This window comes from Aethina tumida, chromosome 4 (genome assembly GCF_024364675.1).
Source record: "Aethina tumida isolate Nest 87 chromosome 4, icAetTumi1.1, whole genome shotgun sequence".
NCBI classification, from domain to species: domain Eukaryota; kingdom Metazoa; phylum Arthropoda; class Insecta; order Coleoptera; family Nitidulidae; genus Aethina; species Aethina tumida.
In genome coordinates, this window is record NC_065438.1 from 27,210,422 (window position 1) to 27,226,286 (window position 15,865).

At 29.7% G+C, this 15,865-nt stretch overlaps 1 protein-coding gene across 1 annotated transcript; it reads left to right on the top strand.

The window, feature by feature from the left end:
• Positions 1–5,880: 5,880 nt before the first annotated feature.
• Positions 5,881–13,247, top strand: LOC109596432 (ankyrin-1). The gene is made up of 10 exons (XM_049965943.1): positions 5,881–6,123; positions 6,182–6,407; positions 8,393–8,559; positions 8,621–8,733; positions 9,596–9,744; positions 9,799–10,036; positions 10,091–10,423; positions 11,650–11,753; positions 11,823–12,335; positions 12,391–13,247. The coding sequence occupies exons 2-10, from the start codon at positions 6,231–6,233 to the stop codon at positions 12,637–12,639; spliced, it is 2,043 nt and encodes a 680-aa protein (XP_049821900.1). The 5' UTR covers positions 5,881–6,123; positions 6,182–6,230; the 3' UTR covers positions 12,640–13,247.
• Positions 13,248–15,865: the final 2,618 nt, after the last annotated feature.

Below are 15,865 nucleotides of genomic sequence, written 5' to 3' on the forward strand. Positions count from 1 at the left end.
TTTGAAGATCATATTTATATAATATATACAAGGTGTTATTCAAATATGATGAAGAAGAAAATATCCTGACCATAAACTTACAATTAGAGTCTATAATACTAACCATGCAACTTACATGAGGAAACAATCCAATTATTGTAAATCCGTTCAAAACTTCCTAGTGTCTTTCGTATTTGATCTGCCCTAAGATGATTCGTTTTCTAAGTAAAGAAAATAAAGGGTCCTACTAAATAATCCCTTACTATACCTGCCCATACACCGAACGAAAATTGAAGCTCCTTTGAGCAATAACATTAGAATTTTTATTGATAATAACCCTAAATGTCAAGTGTGCTGTTTTACATTACAGCGTTATTTGATTACTCCATAAATAGTTGAGGAAGTTGCATTCTAAAGCATATTAGATTCAAGAGAAACGTGTAAAACTCAAGGGCTTAAAATTAGAATTATATTTTAAAATGTTATAAAAATTAATATTATCTTAATACCTTAAAACAAATAAATAAGTTTGTAACTTCTTTTTTGTTTTGTTTGAAAATTGTAATGCAAGTATATTTCTACATAGAAGATGCTATTTTTTTTTTTTTTCATTAAATGCAAATTATCTTCCATGCAATTTTTTTCGGTCTTAATTGCCTTTCATTAATTTCTCTCAACTTTGTTATTTACTTACTTTACATTCATAACATGTTGAACATGATATTAATAATTTAAACAAATATATGCTTCAAAATCTTAAATAAGGCTGATAGAAATTAAATGCTTATACATATAATAATGAGAAATTTATGTGGCGTCATCTAGGGTGGTAGATACTAATATTGAAGCATAGAAAAGGTAGGAATACTTTTTTAAATCGTCCAAATATGTTTAGGTAAATCTGAATTTCCAGTAAAAACATCACCTTTCTAATCTTTAATACACATATCCAAAAATTAAAGCACCAACTATTAAGGTCGAGAAGTGCCGTGTTCAGAAAATTGTCTAGACATGGGAAGCATGGAAGAAATAGAGAATTTAATGGTTGACAATATACACATACGAGGAAGAAAAGAACGCCTTAATTTGTTTCTTCCGGAAACTACTTCTTCACAGTATCGACCTACTCATCATGTATGGTACGGAATGAATGAACTATTGTTTGACTCTGAGTGGTTATGAAGCTGTTTTATGCAGGTAGAATTACCATTATCTCAAATTAAACAATTGTTTATCAGATTCAAAATTATTACGGACTGATTTGGCAACAAATTATGTGCAATGCTTCACAGTTAGAATGTTGAGTTGTCAACCATCTCTTTAAAAATACCGATCGTATCTATGAAGACATCTTCAACATCTTTCAACAAGGATCATTAAATATTTATAATCATTAATAGTGTCATTTCTTCTCATTTACACTCGAATATTCTAAGTTAATAATTTATACAATTCAGTAATATCGTTACTTAAAACTAGATTAATCAATTATAATATATTCATATAACATTAGTCTTAAAAAATATATCATTGGGACCACATGTTTATTTTGTTCCATAAACCAAATTAGTGTAATATTTTTTACCTAACCAAAAGGCTTGCATGTAGAGGTAATAAACGATAATGTAATTTATCTGTAACCCAAAAGATAAAACTTGCTATTAAAAGGCATTAAAAGGTTCGTGTGTAAATTAAACAGCGACAGAATATGCATGACAAAAAATGAATTGTCGCGTACGTCGTTTACGATCTAATAATAAGTACCCTCGTTTGCTGAAAAGTTTCGTGTAAAGCAAATTAGTTTTTTGGTTAAGACAAGTGAAATTGAGTTGGACACGAAACTCGATAATGCAAATAAAATGTGTCAAACTTAGCTGAAAATTTTACATTATGTCAAATTTGTAACCAAAAAAGATAATTTACTGTTGTTTCCAAGTTTTCAACTCATTCGCTTTATCCATTCCAGATTTATACATAAACCTTAGGAGTCGATACAAAACCTGCATAGGGCATAAAAATGTCAACATGAACAATGCACAGTACACAGTGCAAACAAACCACAGTTTCTTTTCCAAACAATATTTGAACCAAATCTTCAAAATTACAAATTAAATAGAAATAAAAGGTAATAGAATAATAAACTTCGACAACCGGAATCCTCGTTTGATCTTAGATATATAAACAACCGAATAACAGTGTTCGGATACTAAATTCCAATTTGTTTCCTAACTACACACATTTTCGTTCTGCTTAGCAGAAAATGTGTTTGCCTTGCGTCAATAAAACATTAATGCAACCAGGAGTGCTCTCACGTTGTTGCTTTTATATTTATACCCGCGAAAGTTTTTAGTGTATCAGTAGCAAATGCAATCTGTACCTCCTAAAGAGATTAAGTTACTTTAAATTTTCTAGGCGTACGGTCGAATGGGTGGGGAGGTTTATTTTCTCGCTTCTCCCGTTTAAATCCTTTACTTTGTTTTCCACTATTTGTATAAAAATTAACATTCCAAACAGTGGCACTGTAAGTATTTAAATATTAATAAGATTCATTAAGAAGAAAGCTTCTTTTTCTTTTTTACGAAGACTAAGGTTCACTATAATGAGAAAATTAACGATACAATCGACAAAAATTCAGCTGGAAAGTTGATCACGACAAATTATCACCGGCACCCTAAAAATATTCCTTAGGGTTCAAAAAAGGATAAAAAATTATGCTGGACACTGGAAATTATATATTTATTATATGATATTTTTCATGTCATGTCACATTACACTTTTATTTCTTCTTGTTTTTATGTAAGGTGTCTTAAAAACAAGCAATATTCTATAAGTAGGTTTCTAAAAAAATATGAAAAATTACGCAAAACGTTTTTAGAGTATATAATAGGAATTAGTACAAATTTTTTTAAATGGCAATGTGAAATTTTACTGGAAGGCTGGAAAATTAATAAACTAAGTACTTATTAATAGTGTAATTTTTGAGATACATTATAACCAATTTGAACCTTCATAAAATATGTATTTTTTGTCCGATTTTAAAAAAAATTCTTTCAATTGTAAAACATGAAAATGAGTACTTACAGACAAAATGTCACGTCTTTTGGACTAAAAGCAGAACCAATTGTGTAATTTTTAGATATGAAAATTGAAGGAATTATACTAACAAAATTTTTATAGCAATTCTAACTACACCACTCCCTGAAATTTGTATATACAAAATTTCCAAAATAATGTGCATTTCAAATGCTTTCATGCGAAGTGCTACAAAGGTGGTGTTGCCATTTTAAAAAATTGAGGTCAATTATCTAGAGCACCAGAAATTCCTTATTGAAGATCTTATTTATGGTCATACTGATCCCCGCACATACCCTAGAAAAGGTGTTAAATAATTTTTGAATTTTTTTAGAGAATTGTCCGTTTTTAAATAGACAGTTTTAAAAGGTGTGGTAGATTTAGTAGGTAAGCCACTCAAGGTACTCCTTGGTACTCAATACAGAGTAATAGTATTTTCTTTTATGCTCTTTAACAATATTTCGCGTTAATTTCTTCTTAAATATTAAATTAGATTAAATTATATAGTTGTTAGATGATGATCGTAAAAATAAGTTAAAGTCCTAAAGAGATAATCCCAATTACAGAATATAGAAACTAAAATACATATAGACATCAATAAAAATAAAAAGGAAACTACTTGGGTATGTACACACATGTAAATTCATGTGGATGCATCCTCCAGTAAGATGTTCAAGTTTGATAGGAAATGCCAGGAGCGATGTTAATTTTAACTTCAGTGCAAGTACAGATGTACATACACTTTACTTGAAGTAATTTCGTAAATGTGGAAACATGTAAACCGATGATATATCATAACTTTCATCATGTATATTAGTACTGTGTACTCAAACATCTTTTCTATGTAACATAATTTTGATATAGAAATTAATTGTAACATTGTAAATCCACCGATAATCAAAAAACATCAAAAAGCTCCAGTTCCACATAATAATAATTGATAATTATACTACTCAACAAATATGAAGAAGAAAATAGCGAATGATGTTGTATCGGATATACGGGGATTTTTAAAGTATCCTAAATACAAATTTAGGTTCTAAAACTTTCCACTACATATAGATTTTGAGTTATATTTCAATTTTCTTCTAATTTTTTTTTTTATAAAATTTATTATTGAAGTTCACATCAAGAATTAAAATTCAAAAATAATGGATTTTATTTACAAAAATAGTCTTAAATTTTTTGCAAATTCTGACTTTCGCTTGCACTCCCGGAAGCTTTCTTTCATAAGAAACCAATAGTAATCCTCAACTGTAGTTGAATCCCATCTGCCTTCGCATCACTGTTCCTAATTACACCCAAAAATTTTCTGGAAAAATTTAAATGGGAGTGCATCAAGTAAATTTTGAGAGACATACAATAGTCCATTTTCTAGTTCTCAAGTAGTTTTTCTAGTTCGTTGTTTTCAACTTTTTTAAATATCTATATTTGTTCGGATTTGTAAGTTGGCGTTGAGGAATTATTTCCTGATGTTTCGCTATAGCGACTTACAAATCCTAACAAATATAGATATTCAAACACGTCACGAAAGCTTTACTCTTTTTACTTTTTTGTTTGCTAAATACCCCCTTTAAGCTTAGTTTGCTTAGTTTAGAAAAAAATTGATTAAGGTATTTAAATACGTCTTCCTCTTTATCTAATGCATGAATGAACAATTCAGATTTAAAAATCCCAGATACACTACAAAAACTTTGAAACAAGCTTAATATGTAATGAAGGTATTAAAACAAGATCCCAGATACACTACAAAAACTTTGAAGCAAGCTTGATACGTAATGGAGGTATTAAAACAAGATCTCAAATACACTAAAAATGTCTGATACTTTCGTATATAGAGACTTCATGATAGATGGAATGAAAACAAAAAATGAACCATTTTTATGTTATGTATAAATTATTTATTAAATATATATTTATAGTTTTAATTGAAGTAGATATTGTTTTATTATATTTAGATACAAAATGAATAATGAGATAAAGAATATACTGTATTTATATTAAATAAAATATAAGATATTTTGATTACATTTAATTAGACGTATGCGTTTCCTAATTAACGTTAGGATAGTAATGTGTGCTATTTTTCTGGCCATATTTTTATTGCACATACTGTTTAGTTTAAAAATATTATACTACCTATAACATAATTTACCTCCAACTGAAAAATTCTCTAAATATTCTAAATAACAATCTCCTACTCAAAGAAAGAACAATGTCCGTATTAATTCTGAATATTACTAAATTATTTAATTTAAATAAACAAAACAAACAAATTTACTGTTAAAGTTTACTTAAACCTTTTTGATTCAAATTTCATAGTAATCAACAAGTTTCAAAAAGTATTTTTTTTTTAATTTTTTTGTTAAACACTATTCTATTATTGAAATTAAAGAGGATGAAAACAGATGATATATTTTTATAGAGAAAGAACTAATAGCAACAAATTTAGGATGACGTACTAATATTTCTATAAAGTAATATAAAGTATAAAAAGTAAAATGTTCATCCTTAATAAATATCGATCATTACTACTTACATTGTCAACAAGAATCTTCAAATAAATATCAATAAAATTAAATAACAGTTAAATACATTGTTATTAATTCACAATTTAAATTTCAAACCACATTTTCAATCATCTCCATTAGGCAATACTAGTGATATCTACCGACAGCATATGGCAACTATTAATAAGAATAAATTGAAATTCACAGAAAGTGTACTACTAAATTTGTTCTGGGTAATCGCTAACTTTACCCAATAGATGGCACATACTCTGTTATTGATTTAGATAAGGCTAGTTGTGTTGTGCGCATTAATAAAAAAAATAATTAAAAAATGTTTTTCGAATGCTCCGCTTCTGAAATCCAATTTAAATAGCAGCGTTAATTTAAAAAGTGTATTGTTCTACTGAGACGTGAATCACGAAGTCGAATTTGAAAATTTCGGCTTTGTTTACATATAATTAAATGCCATAACTAACCTAACATGACTATCATTGATTAACAGATTTTTTCTAATTACATCTTTAAGAAGATATAATGAAGGATTATTGTCACATGAAATGTTGTAAGTCGTATGGACTTGTATATGCTATAGATGTTGCTGAAAATTCTTAATGTTTCAGGCACATATTTTTTAATAATGTCCATGATTTTTAGTAATTGAATACTAATATGGGAGGCTCAGTTAGCCAGGTATTCCAATCAGGCAGTGCTTTATTGTCGAATGGTCATGGACATAAGGTCTCCGACTCAACTAGACAAAAAGTGCAGACCATATTTGATGCCTTGCGTGCCAACCCTAAGATAGGTGTTCAAAGACTAGAAGGACTTTTACAACAGATACCGAAAGTAAGATACTTTCATTACTGTGTAATTGTAATACACTTTTCACCTCAATTTATCAATTTGTAACACAATATAATTTATTAATAATGAATAACTGACACTATTCACATGTTAATAAAAAGACAATTTGTTAAAAAAAAACACATATTACATAATAAAATATTTATGTTATTACAATATTCATCATGTTTCAGTTTTATTGGTTATTTAAATTTATCTTTATGTATTAAATAAAAATCATATCATTTTTGTGATCACTTTTTAATTAAATCCTAAAGTGTTCTTAATAAAATCAAGTCACATACTATATTCATAACTTTACTCATATTTTTATTAATTTTTAGGCTTTTTATACAGTTGTAACTGGGACACCCTCATAAAATCTGTATTTTTTTCAATTGTAAAGCATATGTACTTTAGACAAAATGTCACTTTTTTGTCTCAAAACATAAACTTACAAGGCATGAAAATTGAAGAAATATACATGTTCATAATTCTGTGGAAAAATTAAGAATATTTCTTTTATGAATTTATATTTTAACACGTTGAAGGGATTGGCGTTGTCAATTACGTAGATTATTTTGTAAATATTTTCTTAGTGTTCAGTAATTTAAGCTAGACATTATTTAACCCCTAGATTTACAGAATCGATTACTGTACATAAATTGTTTTTAAATCATGCCCACTGATGTACCAGCAGTCATGTAAGACATGTCGTGAGTCCATCGGTGAGCACGCGGGCCGGTAATGTTGCGTAGTGACCCGTCGGTGGGCATGTGGTCTTCAACGTGTTAAATTAAGTAATCAGTCCAATAAACTGCCAAAGTAGCACATTTTATTTTTTAAGTCTATTGAAATATTATAGTACAATACTAATTATAATAAACTAATACTATTTAGTATATTATTTATACTATAATATTCCAATATTATTGAAAAATAAGATAATTTGTGGCATTTTTATTCAACAGACTTCTTGAATCGAATAATTTACTAGTATGATTTCCTTATTTATTATTTTACTTATTTTTATTTTTTTATATATTAATATAAATATATATTATATTAAGCAAGTAAAGTCAATAATGTCTAAGTAAAATTTGATAAATAGTATATTAAAACATTTGATAATCGGGAATTTACATTCAGCTTAAAAATATCATATAATTGAAACATTATTCATGTAAAATAATTACTTTTAAACAGTGGATATACAAGATGTTTCTAAAATAGGTATTCAAAATTTGAGAGTAGGTAGTACACGTTCAATAATGAAGAAAGTCTAAATAAATAGTAACCGTTGGTCCAATCGTTATATTTTTTTCATAACTATCAAGTTATTATAGTATTATAAGTTTTTCATGATGTTCGTACAATTTAGACAAAAAAGTACTCTTGAATAATGTCGATTATCACAGCTGCTTTTGAGATATTTCAGTCTCAATGTTTAAATAAAATTAAAATTGATTTTTATACAATACAAAATGTATTTATAAAATGTGATGTATATTTGTATTTGTATTCGTTGTTTATTATATTAGAGACAAATATAATACCACTGAAATAATAACATACATTCTGAATATGTTACACAACACTGGATTGCTAACTGATTGTGATAGTAAAAATTGAGTACTTTTTTTATTAACATTTTTTGCACAATTTATAAAAATGATTTAAAAAATACTCAATGGCATAGAAAATAATGCGAAAAAAAAACCCACCAGAATCTTCTCTATTGTGTCATTGTCGGAAAAGTTTATTACATTGAATTGTAGGTATGCATTGTATGATAATACTTTCAAATTTAAATTGTGTTTAGGAGAAACTCTAAATTTTCTTCATTATTAAGCGTGTTTTATCTGCTCCCTAATATTGACCTATTTTTATAATAATTATATATTATAAATAATTATATAATTATTTAATTCCTCTTTATTTTAAAAATTTACTATAATTAAGGCCCCAAAATTTTTTTCTCCTTTCAGAATGAAAATATTTTGGCCATACATGATGAAACTGGATACAACTTGCTACAGAAATGTGTGGGTGCTAATAACGTCGAACTTGTCAGATGGCTGCTCGCCAGACACACTGCCGCTGATGTAAATCGATTCCCTTGTAGTCTTCCACTTCACATTGCATGTTTAAAGGGGTATGAATTATTCCTACATTTGTGTCTATTTTAATAATTGGAAGTTATTTTATATTCGTAGACACGACGAATGTGTGGAATTATTGTTAAAGCATGGAGCCAAATCGGATGTTGAGGCCAGGATGTGTTGGCCTGGACCTCACAGTAGTAACTGCGAGGAACGAGGAAAATACTGTAAGTTAAAAATTAAATATGTTGAATGTCAACCCAATTAGTAAGTAGTAAGTAATTCTGACATCTTTAAATATTGACAACCATTTTGTATTGACAAGTTATTTCACAAAGTCTATGACAATGTCACGACGACGTTTTCAATGGCCAATACGCAAAATTAGTGATAAGTTTTTGTGATGATCCAATGCAATGATTTAAATTTCCGTCATTTGATTTCAAGTTAGTTTAAAATGAATGTATCAAAATTACAGTTACAATTTGATATAATATGGGTGATGGGTACACCCGATTGTGGAAAAAGCTTACTGTCTACGTATTTATCAAAACACTTAAAATTCTACATTATTTCTATAAGTCGTGTAATAAAAACTGCGTCGAAAATCAGAGGGGTAAGGGGCCAATTGTTGGATAAAATGGTGAACGAACAAAAAAAGATACCGGATCGAATTGTGGTAGAACTCATTGGAGAAGAAATGACGAAAAATTTCTCTGTTGGCTATGTAATCGATGGATTTCCATGGACCGTGTCTCAAGCTAAGAAATTTATGACACAATTGCGTAAACCAAAATTAATTATTTACCTGGACATTAGTTTAGATGGTATATTAGCTAGGATGATTGCTTTATTCGGCGACATTGATTTGAATTTGGTCAGGAAAAAGTATATACGTTCGAAGAAAAACTTAGATCGGGTGTATAGGGCTTTTTCTGACTTAGTGATTGTTTTGCCAGCTAAATATCCAGCCATTGATGTGTTTTTAGATTTACTGGGGGAATTAGAATCTATTACTAGGTAATTTACAAGGCAATATTAATTAGTACTCCACTTCTTTTCACTTATACATAATTTAAAAACTTCCAGCATCGACAATTCAGCAAGAGGAAAATTGCATGGATCGTGAAAGTAGGGATCGACCTCCTGGCAAATTGCAATCAGCTATTTATTACGCATTAGATGGTGATCAGGTAAACATTTTAACTCTACTGTCGCAAAGAGGTGAAGATCCTTGGGTACGTTTTTATATTCATATATCAGCAATCCAAATAACATTGTTATAATTTTAGAACGGAATATTTCGAGCCAGGAAGCCGTTACTTCACGCAGCCTGTGAAAGGGGAGCTTGGAGATGTACACAGTCACTAGTCACTGAGAGGACTGACGAAATTCATATTTTGAAGGATGAATATTATCCTATTCACTACGCCGTGCTACACGATGTGAAATTTCTCGAATTACTTATCACAGCTGGTGCTGACACAACCGTTAGAACCTGCACACAACAAATGACTCTACTTCATGTCGGTACGAACCTGTTTATGCTTTAAAGACCATCAATTAATATTATTTTACATCTAGTACTTTTGGTTGCTCATAAATCCGCCGAGGACACAATAGCCACCATCCGACTGTTGCTGGACAACGGTTGCAAGGAACTAATCAACACTCCAGACAGTCTGGGTAACACGCCATTGCACGCCCTTATCGTACGATACGCCCTGGAGGAGGCTCAGTACGGCTACGATAAATGGAATAAATGGGATGTGTTGCACTTGGTGCGGTATCTAATACAATTTGGAGCCAGACAGTCGATCAACCATGTCGGAAATTCGGCAGTAGCCTGTGTCCTAAGGCATATTCGTGATTGGGATGTGTGCTATGAGTTATTGAATATGTTGCTGCATGAAGGAGGTTCGTAAAAGTATTTGTCACTGGTAAAAGTATTTGTGGTGGTTTATAAATTATATTAGAAATTTTCTCTTACATTTATTAGGTTAATTCTGGTGTGCAGAACACGAAAATAAAATCATTTGTTTTTCTATTGGGTTATTCAACTAAATAACTACACATTTGTGTTTTTAGTTTATTGTCGTTTTAAAAATTGGAGAACATAGTTCATATTTTAGTCTGTAAAAATGGTATTTTCTATGACAATTAAGTCTGATTTTTTTTTTCCAATTGTAGAGAGCATATTAACAAATATTTTAACGCAATCCATATGAAAAAATTACTTCTTTGTTTTTTCTTTTCATATTTTATAACTTTCAATCTTTCAAGCATTAAGAATCTCAAAAAAACTGATGGGTCTATAGTTGAAAATGCATTTGAAAAATAGACGTTAAATAGCTGTGAGTATCGGAATAAATTCAGTTACGCCAACGAGTTGCCTCGTCATGTAGAAGGACAGCTTCAACAATGAATCAAATCAAACATTTTATTTTCACACGCGTTTTTCTCGAAACTATATTTTTCAAATTTGCAGCAGTTGTAACTCGAAGACAAATCATCCGATATCTTTTTCTGCTTATTTTGTATATTTCTCTTTATAATGTCCCTCCAGTTCTTCAATTGTTTAAAAAATGCACTTTTCGCAAGTCACAAATCATCAAATTTTAGAGAAACTCATTTTGTTAAATTTCATTTTATTCTAGTTTAACATATACTTAATTGAGCCTCATTGCTGCGCCAGTGAAAGATATTTTTAGTGACTTAGGAATACCAAATAACTCATTTAAAATTAAATTTTTTCATTTGAAAATTGTATTGCATATTCATTTTTTATATACATATGTATCCTCCAAATTTTAAAACATTTGTGGCAGTAGTTTTCTTTAAAAAACTTCATAAAAACCACCTTTTTTTAGACTATAACACCCTTAAATATCTAAAAAATTTCAAAAATTGTATGAAATTTTAATTTTCATCAATTTGGACGAAAGTAATTAGATACCTTTCTAACGAATTCACATCATATGTCTGTTCCTCGCCTTAAGTAAGATAGATGGAAGAAAAATAATGATTTTAGCTGATCACAAGTTACCCAAACCACACTACAAATATATAAAAGAAAGTTTCTATATTTTTACTAAATACTAGTGTTTGAAGACGAGTATAGTGGAAATTATATTATGTTACAGGGGATCCAAATATGGTCGGACGGGATGGGTCGGTACCTCTAATGGTTTGCCTAGTGCCATTGATAAATAAAGATCCATTACATCATTTTACGCATAGTATGAAGGTATTAAACAATGATTTACAATCTGTATATAAAAAAATTAAAACTAGATTAAAATACAATTTGTTCTAGGTATGTTACTTAAATTGCATCAGAATTCTGCTGAAAGGCGGCGCAAATCCAAACTGCAGCTACCGCGCTAACTTGACTCCGCTTCACGTGCTCGTGTTTACCGTTTCCGAAAACATTACGCTAAACATTGACAGTCAGAAGGAAGTTAATTTCGAATTTATAAAGAATTTATTAATTCTCTTGCTGATGCACGGATTGGACCCTAATGTCAGAATAAGTACCCGCACTCAACACATCCTCCAGTCGTGCATGGACATGATACAGAACGTCAGGGACTGTAAGGACATTCATTATGTACACGACTTAACGCTTACGCTCATTCAATACGGCGCCAATCCCGATCTTAGTCTGAATATGTTGGAAGCAATAAAGAATCATCCGCTACATTCGCAGAGCATATGGAAAACGAAGAATTACATATTATATTATTACATAATGCTGATCAGTCGTAAGGAAAATCTTATTATGGATCCAAAAATGGGATTTGCAAAGATTATCACATTGTTTTACATGGTACGTTTTAGTACTTAATAATAACTACAACGTTTGTTATTATTTTACTTTCCAGGTTATGCAACATAAGCCACTTTTCGAATGTCTTAAGATCCTCTACACCCAACAATTAAGTCTTGTGCCAGGAAAAATGACAGAACCACTCACGGTTGTTATCAGAGATCTGTACAAAAGGCCCCGGACTCTTAAGCAAATTTGTCGCGTTAAAATTCATAATTGTTTGAGCAGAAGGCCCGGACTTTATATCAATAAACTCAATTTACCAACTCAACTCAAAGATTATTTATTGAACTTCGAGCCATAAAATTACAACGTTATTACAGTGATTTAATATTAAATTTGTTTCCGGTAAATTATCTGAGTATTATGAAATCGTTTTTCAATCATTTACATAAAATATCTAATTATATTTTATGACAGAATATTTATTGTTCAGGGAAATTTATATTTTTCAGTTTATATAACACATTTTTGGCTTATTTGATCAGTATATGAAAATTTAAATTTGTTTTTATAAAAAAATTTAGGGTAGCATATGTTGATCCTTACATATTTTTAATGATTGAATAACATTTAAAATTAAAAACTTGGGAGTAAACCTCAAAAACAGATTCAAACCGATTTTCCAATACACACATATTACCACATTTTTATTTCTTGATCTACTCAAGAAATCTTGGTCCTGGTTATCAGTGTTAGAATGTTTGAGTTGAGAAGGTAATATATCTTAATGAATCTGACTATATCTCATTTTGTAAAAAAAACAATGTTGTATTCAATACAACTGGATGATGTCTTAATACGCTTTTGAGCTGTGTTCGTATCAAACAGGGTTTTGTTCAGATTAGAAAGAGGCCTTGCTGAGGACATTCCGCCAAATAAAACATACGTCCACGAAATATCTTAAAAAAACTATTTTTACAAAATTATTAAGGAAATTTTATGACAGTTGCATGTATGAAGTACGAATTATTTAAATTGAATCTCAAAAAATTTCTGGATATAATTAAAATGCATGTAGCCTGCAATCTCCTTAGTGAGAATGTCCTCATGCACTATATTTACATAAAGTGTTACACCCCTATAAAGTGCCTCTTAATTTATTTGATGTTCAAGTTTTTCGTACATCTAAAATTGAAAAATAAATAAAACTGCTTAACTGTATGACGTGAATGACGTATTTAAAGGATTATAATAAAATAATTGAATTTTTGTTTGAAAAGCAACTCGAACACAATTTTATTTGACAAGTAGTACTTTTTATTTTTTCACTAGAACTTCAATTTATGTAACAACGAATATACTTTTATTCTAATCCTTTAGTTTTGTGATAGTTCATATCCTAAAAGAAATAATCATGGTCGCGCAAAGCATTAAATAATCTGCCGAAAGCCTATTTTAAACAAATCATCAGCTCTTTAAATTTAAAAATATATGTATGTACATAATAACTATGTATGTATGTATATGCCAAAAACTAAATAAGCTATAATATATAAATTGTATAGATAATATTTATGTTAAGGTAATTATGTGATTTTATTGTTGAGGCATATATAATATTATTGGTATTACATTTGGATAAAAATATTTAATAAAAAATGATCATTACAATTAATGTTTTATTCTTCACTCTACCAAGATAATATTAAATATTTCAAAATCTTATAAATAAATAAATATTGTTTGAAGTAAATAAAATTAAAAAAAATATATTTAAAATTGGCAGTTATAGAGACTGCCGATAGAAGTGAAAACTTAGAACTTTTCGTACTAAAATTTGAAATTTCATATTGTTTGAATTAAAATTGTCAACATCAATCTGGTTTTCACTTATAAGATATATACAGCTTTATACGTCAGCTGTATAGCTACAGACATACTGCAATAAGCATGTCGGTGACGCGAACGCACGAGATTTCACCCATCCAAAAAGGGTCGAATGCGCACAGCACACTGCACGTGCGCCAGTCATGAGTACGTCGGTGATGCGAACCCATTAGATTTTCCCCTATCAAAAAGTGTCCAACGCGGCTAAAGAAGTTTTCACTTCAATAACTCGTAGATTATTGTAAAAATGAACTGAAATAAATAAATAATAAGCACCGTGTATGTAAATGAATTTGACAATAAAGGGAGTAACTTAAACTCCTAGTTGTCAGTGTTAGAATGTTTGAGTTCAGAGATAACACTGGTCTACAAATTAAAAAAAAAATGATTCAAATTTACCAAAAAAAGTGCTCTCATGTCTAGTTCCTTTTATACAAAACGTGTCAAATAAAGCATTAGTTGATATTTCCACCACTACACATAAAAGTAAGTCTTTTCAAAAAGTTTCTCAAGTATTTGAATAATGATGGTACTGCATTTAAACATTTGTTAACCGATGTTTCCTAAAATTTCGTATGCTAAAATTAAAGAAGGCATTATTTATTACAATGTGTAATGGCCAAAGTATCTGCAGCCTGACAATTATTGTGAATTAGGTGCACGGATGTCACTCAAAATGCATTTTTTGCATTCATATTTGTACTTTTTTTGGGACAAAAGTATGCTGGAAGATTATTTCTGGAGCCGAATTCGTGAAACTGATCCAGAGTAATACGTTCAAATACTGCCATTCACTTTTAAATTCTCTTTTATTTGTAAATGAATTTTAGTAATTTTTTTATTAAAAACATATGAAAACATTATTTATTTCGCAAACCTGATAGAGGAAAAATATACTTACAGATTCGAATTCAGTGCACCAAATTACCTTATAAACACCATTTGGTTACTGCAGTCTATAACATTATATACCAGTAAAATATATGGTGGTGACCAGAGAAATAACCTTTTTTAACTCACTTCTAAGTTTTGAGATACTACTTGACAATGCTATTAATAATTAGAATTTATTCTTAATAGGATTTATAACAGTTGGGATGAAAAGTTCGTAGGCTAGCATTGAAAAAATCTTTTTTTTTATAGAATTTGATTTTATTATTCAATATAGTTACCTTCGAGGACGATACAACGGTTATAGCGGTCATACAATTTTTCGATACTATTTTTATAGTACAATTTGTCTTTAGCCACATAGGCTTCACTTTCGGCCATTACCTCTTCATTGGCGCAAAATTTCTATCTAGCGAGTATTCTCTTGAGATCTGAAAACAGGAAAAAATCGCTGGGGGCCAGATCTGGAGAATACGGTGGATGTGGAAGCAATTCTAAGCCGGTGCATTGTCCTGATAAAACACTTTCTTCTTCTTCTTCTTCAAATTGGGCATCGTCCTCGGTGCTCATTTCGCCTGGTTTAAATTTAGCAAACCACTTCTCAATGGTTGATTTTCCTGGTGCAATGTCCAAATAATGTTTATCAAGACAAACCTTGGCTTCAATTTTTTTTCTCCAAAAAGCAATGCTTTATTAACACAAGAAATTCCTTTCTATCCATTTTGTCAAACTAACAAAAGTTGCTTCACTCAAAATGCTATAACTTACATATGGATTTAATACTACGAACTTTTCAGCCCACCTGTCAT